General features: G+C 39.9%; 1 protein-coding gene across 1 annotated transcript in view; it reads left to right on the top strand.

Moving 5' to 3' along the window:
* suclg2 (succinate-CoA ligase GDP-forming subunit beta) overlaps positions 1–26,423 on the top strand; it is an 81,804-nt gene extending 55,381 nt beyond the window's left edge. Inside the window, exons 10-11 of the mRNA XM_026348569.1 lie at positions 18,590–18,710; positions 25,492–26,423. Of these exons, the coding sequence (XP_026204354.1) occupies positions 18,590–18,710; positions 25,492–25,604 (234 nt within the window). The 3' untranslated portion in view covers positions 25,605–26,423. The remainder of the gene's footprint in view (positions 1–18,589; positions 18,711–25,491) is intronic.
* Positions 26,424–27,209: the final 786 nt, after the last annotated feature.

Raw genomic sequence — 27,209 nt, forward strand, 5'->3', positions numbered from 1 at the left:
AATATGTCATCGCTAACCAGGAGACAACCAAAGAATAATTTAATTTTAAAGTTATTGCCTTAGCAGATTCATTAACCTTTGTTTGCACTTCAAAAATGGTTTCAAGTCAGCTATGGATCAGTAAACCATGTAGTACCTCATGCTAAATGTGGCATCCAGTTTCTTGCCAACATTATTCTTATGAACTGCTTTTCTATGCTTCTTAATGTTATAAATGGAGATTTCATTCCTCCAAAGCGTCTGCTGTCAGCACTCCACCCTTTACCACTTTTCCAGTTCTCCATCTCTCCGTCTGTCCGAGACTAGAGGGAGTATCGCCATCACAGGCATCCCTGTCCAGCTCTGAGAGACAATGCAGCAGGAGGGTGACTTTTAGACCTCTCTCATTTCATGCTCCCCTGATGCTTATATGTGCACACTGGTGGGTTTTGTGTGGCCACTGAAACACTTGGTTGTTGAGCTTATTTGTGCTCTCTGAGCCATACAGTGACACCACAAACACTGTGCTCCTTTTGTTCGCTAGGGCTATTAATGTAAGTGATATTTTTTAAGAAGCTTGTCATGGTTAACTCTGTGTCATTGAATCACAGGTTAATTGCAGTCAGAACTGTTGATGTAGCTGTAAATTAATTAGCAGAGTGAAAAATTAGCCAACAAAGAATATGCCAAAGCCTTGAAAATGTTTTATTTCCTTTGTGCTTTGAATAGAGGTGGTCAAAGTGCGCATCACGTTATAAACTGCAGTATGAGTCATTGTAAGACATGATTCAAAGGGGATGCATTTTGCATGGTGTTAATTTAGTAATACAAACATGTATTAGCACATACTTTGTTGAATACTCTCTTAAATTAGCAATGTATCATATTACATGTTTGCTCACAGCAGCTCACATTTAACAAGACTGGAAATTACATGTCATTACACATCAGCAATGTTAAGAAACAGACCATCTACTATTAAACTACAACTCTCTGTATGGCTGTTGAAAATCTGTTATTACAGGTGGCCATTTAAGGTCCCCTGGCTGCAACTATATAAACTTTTACTTTCATATTATGTAATTCACAATAAATAATCATGAAAATATGAAGTATAAAGCTTCTTGGGAGCCTCGGATATCTTATGTGATCTCACAGTTTTGTCAGCACTCTGCAAGACAAATAAAACTGAGCTTATTCTATTTACAGCACAGATTAAGCTTAATGACACACTGGAGCCACAGAAGTTAACCTGGAACTCCTTAATACCCCATTTATATAGCATTTCCAACAATATGTTGTAGAACTTATTTGGTGTGTCAAATAAGTAACAATCTAATATGATTGTCCATACAATGTTTAGTTTTATCGCAGTCTTTAAAGAACACTATTTCACGAGTCCTAGGCTTTCACAAACTAAGTATTGTGGTTCAACAGAAGGCACATGGTTGGCAGGGAGTTCAGATGTGTCTAGATAACAACAGGACAGAGAGGATAGACTATAGAGATTACAGCCAGCAGCTTGAAATAAAAAAAATCTGCTTTTTTGCATAGTCATGTATTTTGATTGCACACCTCTGTCCAAACTCCCGAAGCCTGTGTTTGCCCCAACAGGGCTAAACCAATTACACCGAACCTGAAGATTTTAGTCGGCTCTCAAATGCACTCCTGCCTCTCTGTCTTGTTGAAGCCCCTTGGGTTTTGGGGAAAGATTGAAACTCTAGGTCCTCTCCACCAGCTTCACCAACTCTTCTTGGCCATGCAACTCAAGCATCTTTTTCCACTCTAAAAAATGGTGAAATTAAGATTTTTTTTTTACTTAGCTTTGCAGAATTATGCTTAATATTTAGAAACAACAAATACCAAAATGGTCAAAATTCAAAAGTCACTGGCTCTTAAAATATGGCCTATTTTCTACTAGTTGTAAAACCTAATGTGCAAGTATTCACAAATCCACTGTCTGTTTAAGTGGCCTGTCTTACCCTCCTCATCATGTTTCAGGTATTTGTTGCTTTGTATGGTGAGACATGCCACCAGCAGAACACCAAGAGATTATTGTCAGTGTAATTGGCTTTTCCAGGCCTGATTTGATATGAGCCTCTTGTCTGATCCACACACTTCTTTATCATTGAGCGTAATGGAAAGACAATGATGCTCACATGAAACGTTCCCCTCATCATATCTCCTGAGAAATTGACTCTTGCGTTCCGTTTACATGCTCCGAGTCAGGATAGAAAGCAGTGTATCTCTGAAGACAAAAGACTCGCACATAAAAATATCCATGTATTAGCATTATACATCTGCTGCAGTAATAGGAAGGAAAAGGGTCTTACATTTTGAAAATACAATAGACCTTATATTAAGCGAATTAAATTTAAATTATGACACACGAAATGTGAGCAAAATTAAGACTTTTAATTCTAATTTATTTCAAGAGAATTCAGGAATTAAAATAAAAAAAATAAATGGAGGTGATTCTGACTGTTACATATGCATTTTATAGCTGTTCAGTGGACCTCTCAATAACATGAAGTCTAAAAAGGTGCCTATGCAAGTGAAAAAGGCCATCATTAGTCTGAAAAAATAAACCTACCAGAAAGATAGCAATGGGAGATACCAATACAATCATTTTTAATATTAACTGTCAGCTCAGCAACAGCAAAAGGTCTGAAGGACCATAAAAGACAATTGAAGTGGATGACCACAGAAGAAGAATCAAGAAGTCAAGAACACTCTTGAGGAAGTAGGCAAGTCATTATAAAAGTCTGCAGTCTACAGAGATGTCGTTATGAATGTAAAAACGCTTCACAACACTGTGCAAAACAATGGTAATGCTTAAGAAGAGAGGGACCAGATTAGACTTTAACTCTGACCAGTTGTACAATAAGATTCTTTGGACAAGTTAAACCAAGATAACCAACTTTCGCCAAACCCCCTAAATTGAAGCTCATAATCTTGACTCCACCCACAATTTAAATGGTTAATTTCAAATTCAGTGTGGTGGTGTACAGAAAACAAATAATAATAACATATCTCTATTCCATCATTTATAGACCTAAGTGTATATTCAACCATTATGTACTACCTCACATTTCCCTTTTCCAGATCTTATTGTACCCGCATTCCTGATAAGTGACAGCTGGTGGGAGGAATCTGGTATCAGATAGTCTGATCCGGTTCAGTCCCTAGTATGCTGTCCAAGCTGACATGGCTGTCTGCTGCTGCAGCAGTCTGTCTTGTTCACCAAGCAGCTGAGGCATTGTAGAACACAGCTCTCCTACACTATTATCTCAGTCAATATCTGCTACTGCCAGAGGAGGATACAGATGGACAAGAGATTTGCAATGGAAAACCTGAGCCATACTGCAAAAGAAGGAATCTGTGTTTTATTAATTTTTCTTTGGATCCCATTTACAACAGAGTCTGTAGACACGACAATAATAACTGGGAGATTTTATTTAATACTAGAAAATTGCAGTTAAACATGATGGCAATTTCGAGGAAGGTTCCAGCATCAGACATCAGTACATGTGTTTTCTTTCTTTTTCTAACATATATAATTATATTATTACTAAACGAGGCAGCATCCATGCCTTCTTGATACTAGCGCTATATTTTTACAGAGTTGCAGTCCCTGATGTCCCTGTCATTTCATCTTATTCATTGCCGTTCTAGTATGCTTATGGGTGATAAAACATTTGCTTTGTAGAGATTTGGTTGCCATGGCAACAACCTTTGAGGTCTTTTACTCCGAATTTTATTTTAAGTAGTCTAATGTACAATATCAGTAGTCTGAATTATACCTTTACCAAGTAAATACTTGGTAAAAGTAAATGGCTTCCTGAGATTTGTAAAGATCAAAATGTGCCCTACTATAAAAATGTTTTCTCTTACCTTAATGGATCCTTAATGGTAGATGTTTTGGTCAAAGAAGTTCAAGTTTCCATTTTGATGCCCAATATAGTTTTTTTTATTTTTTTTTTTTATCTATTGCTGGCTGCTTCTTTTGATACAGTTCGATTTAATAAATAGGGAGCAGTAACCAGCTGCTTCCAGTGTAAAAACTGCTTACATAGCCTTGGTTTTCTAAGAGAAGAGACCGGTTTGCACAGGAAAATCCATGTGTATCTCTTTGTGATAGAATCATACCTTGTATATATGAAATATGTAGCCAAGTGGAGTGATGGGCTCAATATGACACAGAATAACAAGTGACTGACATCAATATTGGTTTGCATACAAATATGCTGGACCAAATGAAGGTGCTCACTTGTATTGAATTTGGTTTTTCAGCATGGACTAAGGATGTTTTCTGTGCAGTTTGGTATTCTGCAATCTTTGGGACTGTCAGTTTTGTTTCGAAAAACTTGAATAATTAAAGTAAACTACTTAACTATAGTTTCTCTAACATGAAAGCACTGGGACATCTGTATCAGTCATCCACAACTACGTGGAAGATGATGCGTTTCTCATTTGCGATCAGTACTCTTATACAGTTGCCTTCTGAAGACAGAAGTGCAGTTCTTTCGCCTCAGTTAGTTTTAAAAATAAAAATTGGCCAGAGACATATCGGACTAGATGTGATAGAAGAAGAGGGCTACAGTTAGGGAAAATGTAAAAATGTCAGGTTGCAGCATAAAAATGACAATGTAGGTTGTTGCAATGAGCACTTGAAAAGGTTCTGAAATTATGTCAGAGCTACGTATGTATGTGGTACTACAAAAGAGTTTTTTTTTTTTTCTTTTCTCAGTAGTTCCCATAAATACTGCCCTGATAGCCATGCGATACTAGGAAAGCACCATCAGTAAGATTCAGTCTGTTGACTACAGCACCAGCTTTCCAAGAATTTGCTTCCTTCTGTTTCTTCTTTTTTCCACCTTCTTTGTCAGTGCTTGATTTTTTTTTTCCCTTTTCTTACAACTGGCTCTATCATTTTTTACAGCCACATGACAGTGATCTCCTTTTTTCCTTCAGATCCAACATGCCTTTTTTTTATTACCTGAAAGCAAGCAATGGGAATGACTGAAATCGTGTGTAGGAAAAGGAGATGAGTAGAAGAGCAATGACAGAGAGTGAGTAAGTGAGAGAGTTGTGTTGAAAAGAGTGATAAAGGAAGGAAAATGAGAGTGCGGAGGGTGAGTAGAGAGGGAGGGAACGGGTGTAGAGAGCAGTAAAATGGGTGGAGGAGTGGAGGCTTCTAGCAGTGATTACATTGTCCATCAGGCCACAGGATGGCCTGCATCAGCCCACAGGATTGATGTTTGACAGAATAATTAGAAAACTGTCTCAGCCTGTAATCACTGGACCTCATCTTGCCAGAGAAGACTTCCATTCCTTTTCTGCCACATATGGCCACACAAACACACACACACACACATGCACACACACACACACACACAAACAGACTTGTCTGACCCATCCGTGGTTGACTGGTACATGGGATAGTGAGTTGATGGAGTAGTAAGATGGGGGTGTTCCTGTTTATTCTTAAAGAACCGAAAGAGTTTATTTGCAGAGGTGGGGACAGGAGGCGAGTGTGGCACCTCACTCACTGGTTCACTGAAGGCAGGAGTTGAGAACTTGCTGGTGAATTTAAAGGTGTAGAGGTAGAGTTTATGGACTGGAAAAAATGAATTAAGTGGAGTTGTACTACAGTGGGTGATTGAACAAATGTGATATTGAAGTGAAGACCTCTCCAAACCTTCTCTAACTCTTTCAGAAGGCTGAGAGGCTTATAGGCATTTTTACTTTTATTATTAAAGGAAAAAATTAAGGTCCCATTGAGGTTTACATCGTCTTTTCCAAGGTTCCTGGGCAACACGGCAGCATTACATAATTACGCAATATAGCCAGTAGGAAAAATAGATATGGATGCAGCCCAAGAATTTCATAGTTCCAGTGGCTGAAAATGACCATCGCTTTTTACAGCCTCTGAAGTATTCTCACGAGATACAAGATGAGAAGCTAGTGGAGTAAACTAAGTGTAGGTCAAGCACATGCACAGTTGATTCTTTCTTTCTTCAGAGGCTGTAAACATGACGGTTGTCCTTAGCATTTGGACCTTCTTTTTTTTTTTTTTTACAGTAAACTGGTTGCATTTTTTGTGAGCAAGAAACATGGCACCCATATTCAGACAATAACGGAGAACTGTGGCCTAGATAAATAAGCAAAATATGATTCAAGACAGCTAGTGAGTAGAGGCAATTTATTCACACTATATGCTTTTGTTAAAAATAGTAAAATGTAGAAATTGGCTCGCCTTATCCTTTAGGATATTGAACGGAAGGATACATGCAGTCAGTTTACTGAGCAGCAGTGAAAAACCCAAGCAATTCATAGCTCATTCCACTGGAATGTTTTTTGTTTTTTTTTGCTGCTAATGATGATATGTGTGAGTCTTTTATTATGTGTATATTGTTACGCATAAACTGTTCAACAGAGATAGAATCACCTTGTGGAAAATTAACAAAATAGTCTCACCATACCTTCTGTTTTGAAGCTGCTCTGGAGCTTTTGATCAAACTGCTTTAGGTAATGTTTTTATTTACTATAGTGTATACTATTTATGGTATTGTTAAATGTTGTAAAACACAAACACCAGCACATTTACCACTCTATAAATTCTACTTTTGAGAAAATTGGGTTTGTTGGTTTGTGCCTTTTTCTCATCATCAACACCATCTTTGCTGTAACATCTTATTTTCCAGTATTTTTCAGTAAATGACTCAGAAAAGCAACTCAAAAATTGAAGGATGGATTATTTTTTTACTCCTAATCTGGTATGAATGGGAATATGTGAAATCTATTGTTGCCAGTCAGGTTAAGTACAGTTTTCAAACATCCACAATGTTTTAGCCCTTCATTGAGTGAACAGTGTTCACATGTACTTGCAGTTCAAAGGTCACATGATCACATGATTTTTTCACTTCACCGTATACACCTTTTCCTGTCATTGAGCGAGCTCCTAGATGAGACCTCCATTGATCTGGAACCTACTTCCTCATACTTCTGAGGCTTTTATTGGTTTCTTAGATCCCTCTAATACCTTAGCAAACCCTTAATGACTATTTGATATGCTGCTCTGTTCTTAAGAGCTCCATCCAAGCTCTGCAGAGCAATGTCAGCCGTAGAGATACTGGTCACCCCCTTGAAAGACAGCTATAAATCCCTCATATTTGCATATAAGAGCGAACCACTTTTCAGTGTTAGGCACACTGACATTATATTAGGCACACTAACATACCCAATCACTCTCCAACTTTAAAAATTAAAACCTGCTTGTATATATATATATCTGTTTCGACTAGGTTTGACTTGTTTCAGACAATTTAACATCCCTTTACCCAGACCTTGCAGGACCCATAGGGGGTGAACACTAGGGAAGGACAGAAAGCAGAAGTGGAAAAAAATGTCTTTTCTATCAATTTCAAATGTACAAATTTAGCCAGAGCCGAGTGTCTGCAAAAACAGTCATTGCTTTTCAATAACTGTCTTGATGTGGTCATTGACAAATCAGTGGGCTTGTGCAGAGCGATTCTATATATAGAGGCTTTCAGAGAGTTGTCAAAGGCTGAAGATAACTTCCCAATTCATCATAATTACAGCTCTCTAAGATTATACCAGCCTTACTAAATTGCTTTTTCAGCTAAACATTTAGTTGCAGAAATTATTAAGTCCTCTCCTTCTCCTTTTCCATTACTTTCTTTGTATTTCAATACTTGCTCACCTTCTCTGTTTACAATAGCACTAGTGGTCAACCACTTACTTCACAGCAACTACATTTTTCCCTACAACAGTATGTTGTTCATAATGTATATAAAATATGTCACTTCTATGTGAGCCTGATATTATGTGATGATATCTCACGGTACACCATTATCATCTGTTGTTCTTGCTTAATTGGCTGCTGTTGCGTTCTGTCACAGCTTGGAAGAGCCCCTGAGGTATTGTATGTTCACATTTTCTGATAAAACCGTTGTTGGAAGACTCTTTTAATAGGCTTTCAGGTGAAAAAGGTATTTTGCTTACTGTGAGGGGGAGGAGGTGAGGTCAAAAAGTAAGACTAGCAAAGTTCTGTAAACACTCAAACCCTGTCAGCTTGTCAAAGAGCAATTAGTGTACTTTCACAAACACTAAACAATTTTCGAATGCCTACGCTGTGCATATGAATATGTAAAGCATTGTCTAATTGGAAAATTATTACCGTGAAATCAGACTTTTGACCAGATTAACCGGAAGCAAAAAAATCTAACTTTTAATCAGTATATTTCTCATGAACATTTCTCTCCATTTGGCTTGTTTATTCCAACTTTTAAACAACAAGATTACTTTATGTAAATAGAATCACAAAGAATTACCTTTTGAATACCTATTGTCAAGGTTCGGGTGGCTACTGTTTTTGTAGCTTTTGACCATTACTGCTCTCATACCTTATCTTGTTCTGTAGCTTGACTCCTTCTACAAAAGTCAAATGCTAAGTTGTTTATCCATTAGTGGAATGCACTTCGCTAAAGGTGAGCGGATGGCCTGCACATTTAGACATGCAAATTGTGGGGAGGTGACAAAAAAGAGGGTTGGGGCAATGATTTGCCTTGCAAAGCACACCCATCTGCCCTTTCGATGGCTCATTGGCTCCCAAGATCAGGTGCAATCTGAACTGGAATCATTTGGATAATTGACCTTCTGTGTGCATACATTAGAATAAATTAATTTTGATTGGCCGTGCGGCATTAAGAACAAAGCGGGAAATGTTGGCTCTTTTATATTCTGCTGCTGGTTTGTTGTACCCAGTCTCCAAGGTGATTATGTATGCCATTCCCCAACTATTATGCATTTCTTCATATTCATAAAATAATTTTTCCTCTGAGCAGAATAAAGCGCAACACAGCTAGACACTGAACCATAGTGAACTTTTTAGGTAAAGCTTTAAACTGACTTAGCAAAAATGAATCCACATAAATATGTGTGGGTGTATATGAATATCAATTTGTATGCAGATTTCAGGCCTGTGGGTGGTATATATAAACCTAAGCATAGCAAGGCCAATTTATTTGCGTTTGCTGTACACTGAAGACATTTGGGTTTAAGATCAAAAGATGAAAATGAAAGATAAAAATGTTCAAAGTTTAAGTTTTTATTTCCAGGTATTTACATATAGATTCATTAAGTAATATTGAACATTACATTTTCTATATGACATTGCCCAAATGTGTGTGCAAAAAATATTGGAACATTTGATCTACAGGTGTTTCTTGTTGGCTTGGTCTGTCCTTTGAGACTGATTGTTCAGACAATTAACTTTAAATGACTAGTCTTGGTTATAGCCTTGTGGGAACAGACTAGACTACATTTGACGGTAAAAAGGATAAATTAATACAAACCAGAGAACTGTCTACAGGAGAAAATCCAGCCAATCTGAATCTGAGAAAAGAGCCAAATACATAAACATACATAAACGAGCGATACAGTACTACAGTATGTACAGTGTGCTAACTTCAACAACCCAGCTGTATTCTAGCAGTTGGCAGCTGAATTGGCCATACTTGGTAACTGCTTATTATAATTTGGGCAGTATATTATGTATGTAAATTAAACTCCCAAAACATACAAAGCTCTACAGACTGACAGTTGATCTAGCTGTGCCATTGACATCAGAAACATACAAGGTCAGAGAAAATGAGAAACTAGCTTCTTCATTTCCTCTTTTGTCCTGTTTTCTGCTCACATCTTTTCCCCTTGTATAACCTTGGTGGGACTAGGTGGGACTAAGACTCCCATGAAGAAGAGTTGATCATCAGATTTTAAACCATTTGAACATGCATTTCACCTGCTTAAAAAGAGACTGAATAAAGAAAACCTTGCAGCTGATGCAAACAAAGAATCTGCAACCAAATATTACTTTTTATTTACTTTAATTTAATCATACTGAGGTAGAACATTTGTACTCCCAGTTTTTTTCCAATTGTCATAAGTGACCTTGCTATTCTAGTAAAAGTGGTCATACTGTGTGTGCGCCTTCCCCAGAACCACTCAGTGTGTATGTCTCATTGCTGCCTGATGGACAGCCATTAACCCTTGGTGAAGAGGTTGAGGAATATTTATGTGTGCCTGTCAGCAGTGACATGACAACCTCTGGGGATGAATAATATGCTTGCCCTACACAGGCTCCAATTGTTGAGTTCAATTCACAGCAAAGTGGATTTTGTGTGTGTGTGTGTCTGTGTGTGTGTGTGTGTGTGTGTGTGTGTGCATTACATGTGTGCACCTGCTGATAGAATTACAGTGTGTTTTGTAATGTGTGTATATTAAGTGTGTGTGTGTGGGGTTCAGGGGCAATCTGATACCCTGAGGTGAGCAGCAGGAGACAAGTTCTACATCCCCTCACTGACATCTGACAAACCTCCCACTCACCACAGAGGTCTGTTCCTATCTTCCTTTATGTGCAGTAGGTTTCTTTGTATCTATTCTCAGAAATATATATATATGTAGCCTTAAAAAAAATTTTGTTTGACATCAAAAGGTGAATGAGACATGAGATCAACATTGTATGTCTATGTGTGTCTGTGTCCTTATGTATATATACATACTTAATAGGACTGCGTGTCTTTGGACCGTGGGAGTAACCCTAGGATTTAAACCCCTTTGGGCTTAACCTCGGGTGCTTTACCAGAGGCCTAGGAGTTTGAGGTTTCTGCACAGTATCTTTGCTCTACCTAGTAATTCAGTCTCTGGACAGAGGCTTATGATGATGACACCTTTACTTTAGGGTTCACAACCGTAAGTGCAGTTACCACCACTAAGTCCACTTTGGCCTGTACTTTTCACATCCTCTCTAGTTCCTCTTTCAGGCCCTGGTATGTTTCCATGTTCTTATGCTACTTATTCTAGATGTTGCTGGCACTTAGAACGTCTGTGTTTATTACCAGTTCAATGGGATCTTTGCCTTGTTATATTCCACAACAAGCATTCAGCCCATATGTGGTGCAGATGTTCCAATATACAATGTGAGGGACTTGGTTCCATCTCCATAAGTGTATTTTAAAACCACAAATAAGCATTGTCAGTGTTACTAAGAAAAGTCAAAACTATAGGTTTTGACTTTTCTATTGTTAAATAGCTAAAGGTTTTCATAATCACATATATCATCTTATAATCTTTCCAAATATAATAAAATGCCACAATAGAGAATCTAAGTCAGTATTACAGGCTAGACGAACGGTATTACTACTGTATGCACACCTTCAGAAATATATTCATTTTGGCCTGAGGCAACAAACAGTTTCTTAAAATCAAACTGTGTCAAGATGAAACCTTTTTATATGGAAATCATAATATTGCAAATGGTAACTAGATGTCTCCATAATACTATATTGTTGGAGATTCGTTTTTGCAGTTATGTCTGATTATGTGCTTGACTCTCAAGTCTATGTCGTACATCAAAAATCTAATGTTGGCTCAGAGCATAAAGTGCATAAACTCTAAGGGCACTGAGTTGTGCTGTTGTGGTGTGAAGAACGCCTACTTGTAAATCACCGCCATGATCACCATAAAGCACATATTTTCTCAACACTCAACGTCTGTTAATTATTGGCATTTATCCCAACACTTAGGAGTACCCATAGTGAGCCATGCATGTGGTTAGCAGCCGCAGTCAAGCTTGTGATGTGCTCACAGCATGAGATTTTGTATGACAGCAAGAAATAGTGAAAGTTGTTGTTTACCTTGATGATGTGTTGGCGCTTTGCTGGTTCACACAACCTGCAAAATGTGTGTTGCCTGCAGCTCTTCGTGTTCCTTTTTTCATCATCGTTTTTGTTTTGTATGTTGTTGTTTTACTATAATGGTAAAAGTTATTGCACTTTCTGTAACCACACCACAATAAAAACTTCAGAGCAACACTGTAACAGAACCACAGTTTTATGAGGTTGCTGCCTGATAGATGCACAAATAGTGACGAGACATAGCTTTGTTCAGGGAGAGAAATGTCATGATTTGGCCCTAATGCGAAGCATGGACAGTATTTGGGAATGAGTGGAAACTATAGCCATGGCATGGCTAATAAATGTTATAATAGGTCTCTAGGATTTAATATTATGCTTTGAAGCACACAAAAATCTACTTCTCTACTTTTGAAATTAGATTAGAAATTAGAAATTATTAGTAGAATATCTGTCAAATTAGTGCTATGTACAAAGAAAATGTCCTGGACTAGTTTAAAACCTCTAAAATAACAGTGTTTCTGTCCCATATAAATGTAAAGATACATTTGTGATGTGTTTTTTGAGTATTGCAAAGGGCTCCTGATTTAAATAAACCTAGAAACAGTCCTAAGTGTATTTCAGTCCTATAAAAACTCGTCAGCTCGCACAGTTAGTTGAGTTATTTTCCCCAACATTTACATATCTTAAGTCTCGAGAGTCAGAAAAAGAAATCACATACTGAATGACATAATACCTACAGTGGTACACAGACTTGTATTTATGCACTTGTAGACAGTGGTTACACATGTCATTAGGGATTCTCCAGTCCCACTAGAACAAAAGATTGTCACGACTGCAGCACATGGAGCTCTGTCAAACAGCTTACCTTGCTGATTAATGCAGCAATTCACAGAAAGAAATATCTAATTAAAAATTTAGAAGGAAAAACGCCAAATTTAGTTGAAAAAAGGGGAGAACTATCACTCTCAGTCACGACACATTCGCGCTATTTTTATGTTCGCTTGCCATTCTAGATGTTTTTTTGTTTATTTTGGATTACTTGAGCTGCTCACACCTGTCAAACATGTTTAGAATAATCTTAACAGGAATGCCTGGCTAGGACTGGATCAGAAGGCAAACGATTACAATCATTAAACACCACATGCTGCATGATTTTATCTCCCGACTGTCAACACCAACTGGCCCAAACTGGAAATGATTAAATCTCTGGCTGCAAAGATAGCACTGGGCCTATGTCATAAGAAACTTACTACTACACATAGCTACCCAACCTAACCTCATACATAATGCCTGGGTAAGGTTTAGGGTGACTCATCACCCTAAACCACTAATCGAAAAGCTCTATGAAAATATTCCCTTATGATTGTAAAAAAAAAAAAAAAGGGGGGGGGGGGGGTTGTTCAACACAGATGCAAGGCAGCTCTCGTGTTCCATGACCCCATAGCTCACTCGCAACACATAGCAAACCTCAAGACAGTAAGGTCGTTTCCCCATCCTCATTCCCTTCCTTTTTTCCACACCCGCCCTTACACACTTAACCCAAAAACCTCTTTTGGCTTGACGTGAAGCCATTCCTCACTTGACCAGATTCTATTTTTTTTGCAGATGCAGAGTAGGGTTCAGGTTGTAAATACTCTCCCCTTTCAGGACACGAGAACTCTGTGTGGAGGTCTATCCAGGGTGCATTTTGATTTTGGTTTTTGAAAATAATTACTGAAAATAGCTTTGTGAAAGATTTATGTTATTACTTTTAACACATGAAGTCAGTACAAGGGCTTAAAATTTCCAATGACACACGTGAATAGGTATTTATGTAAATGTAAGTAGTAGGTAGACAGATTTTAGTCATTATATCTGTATGTCCTCTAGATGAAACCTTGTCTCTCCCCCAGGCATCGATCATGCAGGTATCGAGCTGCCTGTTGCTGTGAGTTTTTTACCGTCAAGTGAAACTTCAGATGCCATTGTCTGTCAAGAGGAGTCTCCACCAGTGACATGGCCAATCTTTGACACAACGCTCAGTCTGTCTCATCGCAGTCCCAAGAAGGGGCTGTCATGCTTCAGCAGGCCGGATAATTATTTCCCTCTTATCCCTCCTTGCCAGGGCCAATCCTAGCCTTCAATAGAAGCCAGGGACTGCACCACTTCCCATCACCTCTCTCCGTCTCTTTTCTTCTCCATCTCTCTTCTTCCATCTGTTTCACTTCGCCTCACTCTCTGACTTCAAGCCCTCTTTTCACTCAGTCTGTCTTTGTGTCATTCCCTCTTTCGTGTTCTGTATCTCCTCTAAGAATAGATTTGCACGGGAAAAATAGCTACTCGAGTTGATGCCCAAAACGGTAAACATTCCATAAAAGATTGCCATATTAACATCTTTATCATATTGTCTGAACCAATAAGTTGATGGCCCTACATGTATATGGTTTTATAAGACCATTATTTTATTTATTGCTAGTGTTTGTTACTGTCTGGGTATGTGCGTCGAGTTGTGTCTGTACTGTTCCCTTTGGCTGTACTGTCACCTAAAGTAAATGTAAATGTTTGAGAGCTAAGCCCTTTTTGGTTTGGATTTAACTTGACAGGTAGATATCAAGTTCAAACAAAACAGAAGTTCAAAAATCTTCAAGAACACATTAATTGTGTAAGGCAGTTTACCCCTATCTCACTTCAAACATGGACAGAAGCATGCCAACAGCAGTCCCATCATTCCAAGATGTGTTTTTTGGAGCCAGCAGGCCTGCCTTGCCTTGGAAGGCGTGCATGTTAACCTGTGGCCCCAGGGCCCACCACAGCTGATCGAAAACAAAATGAACCAGGCCTGCCAGAGCAGGCGGTGACAGTACAGGCTGTCTCCTGTAGATAAGACAAAACAAAAGCCCTTAATAGGCCACAGAGAGACACACACCCATCTCCAAGCCCTGCCTTTTTCAACTCCTATCAGCTTGCTGCTAACAAAAGAAACAAGATGCTTTTCCTTTTCTTCCATTTCCTGCAGAGAGATTAGTGGTGCTTAACAGGGGTATGGGCATGAAAATGTGTATTTGAGTGATAATTCAGCAACACACGCACAACTTGTGACAAGGAGCCTTCCAGAATGAGACCGACTACAATGCATTTATTCCCCCCTGGGATGAAACTTGGAGGAGAATAGTGCATCATGTTTATTTGCTATTTATGAAGAGTTTCCGAGCATGCAATGTTGCTTTCCAGTGTTGTACTCAGTCCATTTCATTCGCTGTATAATTTGATAGTTTTAAACGTAATTATGCCCGTGTCCCTTATAACATCATACACATATTTTGTCAAGCGTGCAAACAAGACAAATCTTTTGAAAACACACAAGAGCACAATGCAGGGCCACATAAGCATGTCAAATTGTCTGGGTTACATTTCTCTTTTTTGTCCTAAATGCAGTTAGTGGTGCATATAATAGGAGGCAGAAAAACCTCTTTCTCCTGTGAAGGCCATTTTTGACATTGATGGAAAAAAGCCTTGGCAGGGTATCGGAATGCCAGCAGCAATGATCCTATTTTGTAAAATTTGAATCATTTCACTGGCACCCAGGTAAAAGGCTGTGGCTCATGCCGTAACACCACCTGAAAGAGCACACAAAGACCCACTAAAAAGAGCGAGTTGGCACATTGTACCTGATGCCTTTATGCTGAGCTCTGATGAAAGAAATCCACCCCGCTGTTAGGGTAGCTCACCTGAAATGAATGCCTTTAAGGAAAGATGCTGTACTTGGCTCTCTGACAGGTGGTAAAATGCTACACAGTGTGATGTGTTAAGATTTTTAGATGGGTTGGGGTGTTCAATGCTGTTTCGTAGCTTAAGGCTGGATTTCAGAGACGCCGAGAACCAGAATTGAGCAGAGCAGTGTTAGACGTTTGATTGGAGAGGGCATTAACCCTAGGAGACTCACCCAAAATTCAGCTCCTGTTCTTTTTGACCATTTAGCCCCATACGGACCAGTGCCTTGCTAAAACGAGTCAATATATTTCATAACTAACGTGCAGTGCGCGATGTACCACTAATGGACTGATATGCTTGACTAAAGCATGTACTGCATTTTAAATCTGACTGAGCTGTTCCAAAGAGAGAACATGATTAGAAAGATCATCCACAAAATCTTCCTTTTCTGCTCTTTTCCATCTGCTGGAGGTTAAAGAGGAGAAGTTTAAGGACGCCTCTGCCTGGGCGCACACAATTTAAACATACTATGTCACCTAATGTGATAGAGAGGTGATTATATTTTGAAATGAAACCCTGGATCTGTCGTCTTCACTTTGAATAGACAGAAACATACTATTTAATATCTGCTTATTTTTGTTTGCACAGGGAAATAATGTATCTGTGCTGGTAAACCCAAACCAAAGAAATAAAAAAAAAAAAAAAGTGCAGCTCAGTTCTCGCTACATCCATATTTCTATAAACTGCATTTATTCTGTGCCAAGCGAGATAAATCATGTCTTATGTATCATTAATATACATAGGTGTCAATAGGGGACGCATGAATGCAAGAAATATGGTTCTTCCCAATAGAGACAGAATTGAAAAATGGGCTGCAGATAGGGTGAGAATAGAACCTTCCCTCGTGAGACTGCAAGGAGGCTTCTAAATCTCTGCTGCCCCCCAGTGGGGATTAGATAATGTTTTGTGTGTGTACCTGTGTGTCTTAGAACATGTGTGAGAGTTTGAGAGAGAGAGAGATACTAAGTAAAACCATGCGATACACGGTTACATGTGATTCATCACCTTACCCATCAAAGAGTGGTGGGTTCAGTGTTTCTTTCTTTATAAGAGGTAACCCTGATGCCTGATGGGATGTAACTTTTTATTAAACGTTACATACCTCAGAAGTCGCCATCTAATAAAATGACGTCATCGACTCGTATTATGAGAAATGAACAGTTGGAGTGTTTTAGGAGATTGATCTATTGTTGGGACTAAAAGTCAGGATATCGCAACCTCTGACGCTTTTATTTTGCATTTATTATGACAATGCTTAGACAGTACTAAATTATATGAGTTTTTTTTTTTTTTTTTGGAAATGAGACCGCAAAGTAATTGCGGGTATTTGCAGGTAGTAAATTCCTAAATGAAGATACTTCAGTCATAAGTTGAGATGAATAAATCTGAATGAGCACACATATATAGATACATATATGACACTGAATGTATTGTGACAACAATGCATTAACTTCTAATGCATCATTAGAATTTTTTTTTTCGATAAACAGTTTTCCTATCAGTGAGATAATTCACTCCGGCGTGTTCTGCTGTGTAAAAATTGGCTGCCATTCTTTTTCCCACACCCCATCCATTATTTTACCATGTTAAAACCCCTCATCATGCATTATTACTTAATTAATCTGGAGGTCAGGATTTATTGCAACATCTGACTCGTGACTCATTTGCAACCACTGTTTGCCTGCTTCCCTTGCTTTTTGCTTTCACGGCCGCATCCCTGTGTGATATACTTAATCAGCATGAAACAGTTCTCTGTGTTGACCTAACAGCTTGCTCAATTTCTTCGCATGGCGTTTGAGTCTTTATGCTGCTGCCTACATCTGTGTTTGTTTTGGAGCTCTCTCCCCGTCTTGTGTCATTTTCTGCTGTTCATAAGGAGATGCTCATTTGGATAGCTTGTAGAGGACAATGCCATGGCTGTCGCTCTGATAGCTATCCAAGTCCTTGATCTTCTCTCCCTGTAAACATCATTACTACACACTGAAAACATACACATTCACGACAGGCCCGCACGCACGCACGCACACACACACAGTGGCTCACACACACTCGCAAGCTGCTCATCCAAAACGGCACTAACAGATTAGCAGTGATTATAAACAAACATGGAGGATTAATCCTGTGTGTGCTCTCAGTCTACTTTTCCACTGAGCTAGCCAGGGTAATTACTAAGTGCTAGATTGTTAATGTAATCTCACGCACGCACACGCATACACACACACACACACAGCACTCACTTCACTACTTAGTGATATCAGTTTTGTGTGCATTTTGTAACTGGTATCTTTTTGCAAAGAAACTGCACAACCGCTGAAGTGAGCGTGGTATAGGCAGGGAGATTGTTTGGCAGCGTGTTCAAAACAGGTTTGTTCTTGATAGCTGTTACAGAAATGTGAAGGCAAAGGACGTCTTAGCATCTGTGCATGATGGCGGCTGAATTTGAATAAGGGTCATGAACAGGGATCTGACTATTTTATCTGCTTACGGCTGCGTGTGTGTGCTGACTTGATGCCATTTTATTTAACTAGCCTCATTTTTGCAAGGTATGTAGATTAGACTAAATATGGTACATGGCTGAGCTCCATTTGAAGGCCTGAAAACTATGAATAGCTCACCTCTCCGCTTTTGCATCTCTCACCTGCTCCTGGCCTCTTAACTTCATCAATATATCACATTATTTTGCATCCTGTGGTAGCAGTGTTGTGTCACCTTGGAGTACGTAGCCTCTACATTCATGTCCCACTGTACACAAAGTCAGTGGTGTGGCTGCTCTATTCAATGTTTTCTTGAAACCGTTTTACACAAATGTGGTAATGAGTGTTTATAGCTGCAGATATGCTGTATGGACTGTAAATGTCACTGCGAATTTTCTTTTTCTTTGTGTTGAGCACAATTTGTTGACCCACCACAGTGACATCTCCACAACAGACGTACCTCTTTTGCACAGTGCTTCTTGGATTTGGCAGCGTGTGTTTAAAATAAACAATAACACTGTAACTAAAAATTACTCTCAGTGTTTTCTCAGCTTTTCCCGCTGTAACATTAACATGGCAAATATGAAAACGTGTAACGAATATGAGTTTGCATTTTGGCAACAGGCGTGTATCCATCACTGGGTTAAAGCGGTTCTGTTTTCACAGGTCGAGGCTATCCTGGTCAACATTTTTGGCGGCATCGTCAACTGTGCCATCATCGCTAATGGCATCACTAAGGCCTGCCGAGAGCTGGAGCTGAAGGTGCCGCTCGTTGTCAGACTTGAAGGTAGGAAATCTGCACTACAGCCACACTTGCTTACAGAGACAAATCCTGATCCTTCTTGCAAGCCAGTCCCAGCTGACACTGTCTCTGACACAGTACGTGTCATGCATCATCTCCATCTGAATCATGGAACATTGATCTCCGTCTAGCCTTAAATTACTCAATGAGCATTTCATGATCCTGGCTAATGACTTTGACCTTAAAGTTACAATACGCAACCAAGCTCATACAACTTCCACTTGTCACTAATCCTGATGGTTAATTTCCCTTGACATACTGGACATGAGCCCAGCATCGCTAACATCACCACAGGCATCATACAGTCAGATTTTGTGGTTCAGCCAATCTCTAATTGAATTTTTTAAAAGCTGGTGCTGCTTTTATTCACCTTTCAAATGAGCCTCTTCCTGTAGCTCTTGTTATCACAGTGACCTTCCTGCACTGCGGCCAGTAGCCACCAGCTATAAAATTATGCATGATACAGTACAAAACAACAATGACTGATAATGTAGCCGGTTATATCTAATTTGAATGCAAACAAATATGTGTTCAGTTTTTATATTTGGATAAAATTTTTTCTTAGTTAGTTAGTTAGTTTTTGTGATAGTTTTTCTACGTAATGTAAGATATCAGTAATAAGTTCATTTAAATTTTACGTTTGGCAGACGCTTTTATCCAAAGCGACTTACTCTCTCTCACTCACCGCAGTGAATGTCACACATCTAGGTCGCTGTGACAGTGTGTGTATTTAGAATAGCGACTGCAATGGTTATGAATGAACATGTCGCGCTGCAACATGTGTAACGAAGCTCCAGAGCCCCCAAAAAAAGTTATTTGTGACAGCCCTATACTGCATTAACCTTTCAGTGAAATTGTTAGGCAGCACAATTTAAAGCTCCCTTTTCCTCTGTAAACCACTGTATTGGAGCCATTGTATGATAGCTGCTCTACGCACTAGAGTCGATCCATCTTCATTGTGGCCCAGTGTCCCAGTAAGAACAGCAGTGCATTTCTTATACATGTCACATTCTGCCCAGTCCTGCCATCCACAATGCCAGTAGAGACAGCACTGATTGGCTCACCTTTCACTTGAATATGCTAATGAAACACGTGTGTGTGTGTGTGGGGTGCGGGGGTGCGGTTGGTGGAGGACAACCGGAGGCACAGGGCCAGTTGGTGGTAAGCTTAATTGTGAAGATCCTGCTGAGTGGTGGCCAGAGCATAGAGCAGGGGAGTATTTGTGTTTGTGTGTTAACCCTCATCACTTTATACAGTGGCATAAAAAGTATGTGAACCTTTTGGAATTTTAAGATTTTTTGCATTAAATTGTCATAAAATGTGATTTAATCTTCATTTAAGTCATAAGTATTAACAAATTCAATGTGCAGAAAATAAAAACACAAAACAAAATTCAGATCTTTTATGTCTTTATTGAGAACAGCCATAAAAACCTCATGGGTGGGAAAAGTATGTGAACCCTTGAAGGCATCATTGGAACTGGCATTGGAACATCTCTGTTAAAGTTTGCCAAGACCACATTGACAGTCCACAGCAGTATTGGCCAAATGTTTTGTGGACTGATGAAAGTAAATTGAACTATTTGGAAAGACCAGTTATTAATTAAAATTTTTCAAATTCCCCCTTATCTGCTCAACAACAACATTTCAACATCAAATGGCCGTCCACAAGAAACAGTGAGAGTAAGAACAATCTTTTATAGGCTACATTAAAAACTGTAATAACATGTTCCATCCATTTACAACTAGCTTAATTTCTAATAGAAACATTAAAAAAGTGGTGGTGTGGTCTTACATAACATGTATATTAATCTTAAATCCACATTACATTACGAGTTCATAACTAGTATGCATTATTTAAAGACGTAAACTGGAACTTCAAGAGTGTAAATATTATAGGGGTGTAAAATCAAACAGCAGGGCACCACAATTTCCCCTGGGGATCAATAAAGTATGTCATAATAATCATCCTAACAAGATAGCAGTTGTGTCACCATCACCTGCAAAAACATGTTGATGTGCATGAGAATGTGTGGCATTGTTTTAACTGCTTCCCACTTTGAAGGTGTGAAATCTCGGTGTTTTCTTGTCTGAAATCATTTTGCACTGCTGCTGCGATAAGAAATACAGATGTGTTGTTTATGAGCAAGTGCCACAAATTACCACTGCAAACAAAGTTAAGTCCACTGTCATCTTGTTGCTAACTGAGCACACCGTTAAATACACGGTACATGGATATTTGACTCGTGGGTCAAATGTGCCGCTGCAGAAGCAACTAGATTGGCAATTAAAACAGACCTTTAATTAGTCACCACACATTTCTCATTCTAGGCCATGTAATTCAACCTCACAAACGGAGCGATCCAGAAGGTCACTGCTGGTGGTTGGTCCAACCACATTTTCCTGGCCGCGGCCTAATCCAAGCTTTAGATGTGGGTCATTACATCCTGGCTTCAGCCTTGTGGAGAAGATTGGTTCAGAATCAATCAGCTCAGCTTGCTAGGCTGACCGCAGGGCAGTGAGAACGGCCACATGCTCTTCAACAGGATCAGAATGGATTAACTGGCACGCTTTTAATTGGGTGGGCTCTTTAGAAAGGCCTGGGTTGATTGCATTGGTGGAGATTTAAGTATTCCCATATGTAGAGGAAAATGCGGTCTAGACGCTGATAGGGTTGAAGTAGTTAATAGGATTGCATGAACTGTGTTTCGTGTGCTGATGGAGTTTCTAACTAAAACACCTGCTGTATCAGCGCTCGGATCTGTTGCAAATTCGAGCAACTGACTAATCACAGCACAGTCACAAGTGTTGAAGGCACAGTACATGTATGATAAGTACGGATATACGAGGACGTGCTGCCCCCTTTGGTCACAGTGTGAACATAGACACCCTGTATCGCCCTGAGAGTAGGCTGTCTGCCACCACGGGAAAAAATCCCCTTAAATAGCCCTCAGGGTCCAGGGAAAAAGGTGACTGAATTCAGTTAAGTCTGTTCCCTGGCCTATTGATTTACTGAGCCATTCCACAACTGTCTATCCACCAATGGAGGCTGAATTTTCATTTAAAGGAGATCAGGCCATTTTCCCCCTCCATTTAATTAAAGGGAGGCACAAGGTCCTATAGCGAGGTTGAGATGGGTCCTTCGGGCTTGACAGTGTCATTATACTTTAAATAGGGCCACACATAAAGAACACATTGTCAGGGATATCATCCCGGCCTATTGGGATGGTAAGATGTTTTTTTAGATTATTACATTCACATTATGGTTTTTCATTCTTTTTATAAAAAAATATGTTGTTTTTTTTAAACATTACTTATACAAGTGCTGTGTAGAAGAAAATATCGTCTAAGATCAGAATTGAATAGGCCATGAGCTGTATACTCACACAGTCAATGCAGGCAGTGAAAACAGTGATGGTTATTAATACAGTGAGTTTCTATATCAGATTCAGGATGACAACCTTGAATACGATTTATTTTATAAACTGCCGATGTCAGAGATGTTCTATAAATCCAATATCCTCTCTCTTAAAGAAGAACAGTCTAGACAAGATAAAAAAAAAAGTAAAAACGTTGATTAATGGCTGGTTAGCACATCAAAGGATATAGCATCTGCACCAGTGAGGAGTACCCCCGCTCTTGATGTTTGACACACAGGAAGGAAGTAGCTGTGAAGGATAAACACCGTTAGGTGCTGATTGCAAGGTGTGACAGGTTCGGTGAAAAGGTGTAAAGTGTAGTGGGGTAATTATTAGAATTGTAAACAATCTTTTCACATACCAGGTGCCTGTACACTCATCTTCAATTATTGAGTCTGAAGACCTGCTAAAAACCCAACACGGGGATCCTCTTATCTGTTTTAACCTAGCTTTACTTAGTAACTTCATGAATAGCTAGACTAGAAGCAAAGAAAATCTCAAAACACAAAGCCAAAAACAATTTGTCATGACAAATATAACCTTATTAGAAAGTCCACAAGACTGAGATCCCAATAAAAACACTCTCACGCAGACCCTTAAATCACAGCTGTGTGACTTTTTTTTTTTAGCAAATGCGAAAGTGGAGAGCATGCAACAGAATAATGGGCCCTTTTTTTTTACGGAAGACACACATCACAGTGAGAAAATACAAGTAAGTAATGCAATTAAAGATGGATAAATGATTGTGTATGCAGGCTCGCTGTCATGGCGTCCAGACTTACTGGAAGCCTCCGTTTTATTGCTTCTTTTAAAAGTTACACGTCACGTTAAATGATGCGAGAAATAAAAAAACTAAGTTGAGCGCAAAGTCATCAAGCCAACGCGGCAAACAAGTTCCTCTGAAGGTCTGAGAGCATTTTGGAGTCTTCTCCTCTCATCAGATTTGAGCTGCACTAAACTCGGCTTGTTAAGGGCCGAATTAGTCACAAATTTGGGAGCTGCAGCCTCGACAGAACCTCCTCCAGCACAAGTCTCTGGCACGGTCCCAAGCCTTATTATCCTGCCGAAATACAGCGGCCCGCACTTGACTCGCACATTAAAGTGACATTTGCAAAGTAGTCGCAAGTACGCTCGCTAATTAGAACGGAGAACTAACAGAAATGAAATGTCTACATATCTCACAGCAAAATGCGCAGCACCGGTTAGTCTTCAGTTGTTGTTGTTTGTTTAGACCGCATCAAATAGTGGATAGTGGATATTGTGATCGTTTCCTGGTATGGCGGAATAAAAAAAACCTTATAAGGCCATTTATTAGTTACTCATTACTTTAAAAATAAAAGTCCTCCTTGGTTTGTGCATGTGTTGTAGTGTAGACTGTTCTTATCCAGCCTGTGAGTAGGTCTCTGGCAGCACCTAGTGGCTGCAGGTGAACACACACATTCAAATACTTAGCATATTCTCTCTCTCTCCACACACACACACACATACACACTGGCGCTGCACCCAGCTGGGCTCTGTCCTTGGCTGCTCTGCTGTGAACTAGCAGTGCTCCCTTTTGCCCACAGTGGAACTGCACTCAGCTCTCTCCCCCTCTCTCTCTCTCTCTATCCCTCTCTCTCTCTCTCTCTCTCTCTCTCTCTCTCCCTCTCTCTCTCTCTCTCTCTCACACACACACACTCACACACCCAAATGCAGAAAATGACACATGTAAATGTGTCCTCTTCGTTCTCACATCTATAGATGGTGCGATTCCCGCTTTACACATTACACAGTTACCAGGAATGCTGCAATGCTTAAACAGTGTCACATACACTTTTTGATGCTCATGAATATTTATGGGATAAAAAAAAAAAAAATAGCACAAATACATGTGTTGTTTACTATTTTTCACCACATATACACTTTCCACCCCCATATTTGTCTTTTCAGAGGATCTTGTGCATTATGCATTTTTATCGTGCACCAATTTATTTCTAGCTTCTCAGTATGATCATATAAAGTTATCAACGCCAATGAAGTTCATCAGTCAGCCTATTGAATGTGAAACTTACAGTACTGGCCCGCCTCTCCTCACTGCGAGCGACAGTATTGTCAATTGAGACTATAGATTTGTCTGTGGACACACACACACACGCAGAGAAAAGTCTGTGCTGTTTGAAAATGACTGGAGGATACACTATCCCCTGTTTATGTGCCAGAGCAAGAGCTCTTCCTGCTCTTATTCTAATTAATTACATTGCAGAATTGATTGCTCGGAGTGTGAGCCCGCAGAAATGTGTTTGGAATGACTTATTATCTGGCTGGACAAAAGAGATGAAATATTAGGCGTTAAGTGGCGCTGGTAATAGAATTCCCCATGAAAGGTCTATTGATCAGGGTGACCGGGCCTCCAGAGAATTCACATATCATGCAGTCTTAATTACACACCAGCCAGGAGCGCTGAGGTCAACCCGTAAGCAAACAAGCGCACGCGCGTACACACACACACACACACACACACACACACATCCGCACATTTAATTCCACGCTTTTAGGTCAGATTCAATTCAGCATCATAGAAAAGTAAGAAAACCAGTAAATAAGCAATGAAATCAGCAGATTGATTCTGGGGTATGATGACCCCCTAAAAAAAAAACTCCCCATACCCGACAGAGAAGGAAATTTATTGATACCGTTCCTTTTTAAATATTAATATGTGAAGACAGTAAATGCCACATAAACAGCTGGCTTGTGTTGTTTTAGAAGCGAGGGAGCAGTTCTGCTTCACTTGACCTTTTGCTCCATTGCCCTGTCTCTCTCTCTTCCTTTTGCTTCTCTCCCTCTCTCTACCATTGCCCCCCCCCTCTCTTCGTCCTTCCGTCCACTGCGCCGCCCTCCTGCCCCGTGTTGTGACAGGCTTGTCAGCTTGGGGTTTGGCTGCACAGCATGCCGTGCCGGGAGACAGCCAGTTCGCTGCGTAGAGCCCCGGGGCTTTTGCAGAATGTCTCCGGGTGTCTCCTCTTTTTCTCTGCTTGGTTGCGGGCCCGCCCAGGCATGGGCGTCTTCATGTCACCCAGCACCTGCTATCAGCGCGGGGAGCACACGCTCGCACATAAATTGCCCTTTTGCCTCTTTGTTCACAGTCAAAGCTCCTTCCGGATCAGCAGTTGAATTTGCCACCGTTCACCCATAACTCCATCCATCTGTCATCAGCGTGGATTGATTCCACCAAAGGAACTTTGTCTTTCACACAGTGCGGTTTTTAACATCGGCACAGATGGCAGATCGGGTTCAACCTTGTTAAGCCTTTTTTTTTTTTTTTTTTTTTTGCTGTTACCTCTTGTAACGGTGTTCTCCCCTGTCTTCTAGGGACCAACGTCCACGAAGCCAAGCGGATTCTCACCGAGAGCGGCCTGCCCATCACAGCAGCAGACGACCTGGATGACGCTGCCAAGAAAGCAGTGGCTGCCATCAAGAAATAGAAGAGACCCAGTGTATCCTCACTGCACTCTGTCCGCCCAACATTCATTACAGCCTCAATTCATCACCATCAGCCTTTTTTTTTTACACAGGCAGATCAACAAAACTTCGAGCCTTATATTTTTGTTACAGCATTGTCTTCTATACATTCGCTCACAACTATCCTGCTACTAACCCTTATTTCAGGTTTGGAGGTGATATAGCACCTCGGAGCCTTATAGAGAATAACTTCAGCACTCACCTTTCGACTGCAGTGCAAATGAGATGCTTTTGAACTTTTTTTTTTTCCTGTGTTAAAACCACATTAATTGGAAGATCATAAAGCTCTTGTGGCTCCTTTCAAAGACGAGATGAAATAGAAACCCAGCACTCTTTACATTCCATGTTGTAACTTTAAAGATACAGATAAAGACATGTCTGTTCATGACTTGCGAAATCATTTGGTGGCGCTTAGCTGAAACAAATGACTTCCTTGTCCAAGTAACATGTTGCTTACAGCCTTATTTGCATCACAAATGATGCGTAAGAAGTTCCCACTATGAATCATGTCATGTTTGTAAAGTGCTACTTCACTCTGTGATAAACCACGTCTAACTGCTTGATTTGTGCCTACTTCATGAAGGAAAGATTTTTGTAAACTATCTCGCTAAATCTTTCAGTCCCAGCAATAGTTTGATACAGAGGTGTTTGTAAAAGCAAAATCACAGATACAATTGTACTTTGCTTGTTTATAATCATGAATGTATATTGAAAGAATATCTTGAATACAGTGTGAAAACTGTTTATAGAATCGAAGAGATTAAAAACAAAGATTTCAGGAATATTTTGTGGATCTTTTGCACATTTCACTTTGGAGTAAGTTTGGGAAGAAGGCGGACACAGGCAGGAAACAGGCAAGACGTGGAAATAGAAACTGAGCCATTGCGCTGGTTCGGCTATTTGTTTGTTTGTTTGTTTCTGAGAGAGACAGATTATATGTGCAGAATAAATGTAATGTCAGTGGGTGGAAGCAGACCCTCAGCTACGTGCCTTTGCGATCATGTGTCTGTTGTCACTGCCTCATACCGGAAAGTCTTGTCCAGAAAGGCTAAATCGTGGGCTAGTGCTTTCAGATGAAGATGGCCCATGGCTGAGTGAGGTAGCTCACCTCATTCTCTTTCAGTCAGCTAAGCAGCCCACTTCATTCACCTCGTTCAATCGGTCATGCGGGCCATCTCATCTTCCCTCCAGCCGATCAGATCTGAATTCAAAGTCTGACTCTCGCTCTCTCATTCTGTATTATGCTGAGAATGAAAACATCTGTTCTTTGATGTTAGTTCATCGCTCTTCAAGCTTCCCATTTTGCGTCGGCATTGTGCAGCAATCACATGCATTTCCCTGACTGACCCTGCCTGCTTTCTCCCACTCAGCCCGCAGACTGTACAGAGATAAAAATCACCTTTCTACGTTCTGGGAAAGTTTTACAACGGTAAAACCACCATGGATGAAAAAAGATCATAAGGCACTGATGGTGCCAGCATTTAGCTCCATGCAAACTCTCCCAGAGCCATGTTTTTAACACATCTTGTTTTAATTCAGCTCATTTGCCAAAGTCTGTGCACAGGTGT

Source organism: Anabas testudineus, chromosome 5, assembly GCF_900324465.2.
Source record: "Anabas testudineus chromosome 5, fAnaTes1.2, whole genome shotgun sequence".
NCBI lineage: Eukaryota > Metazoa > Chordata > Actinopteri > Anabantiformes > Anabantidae > Anabas > Anabas testudineus.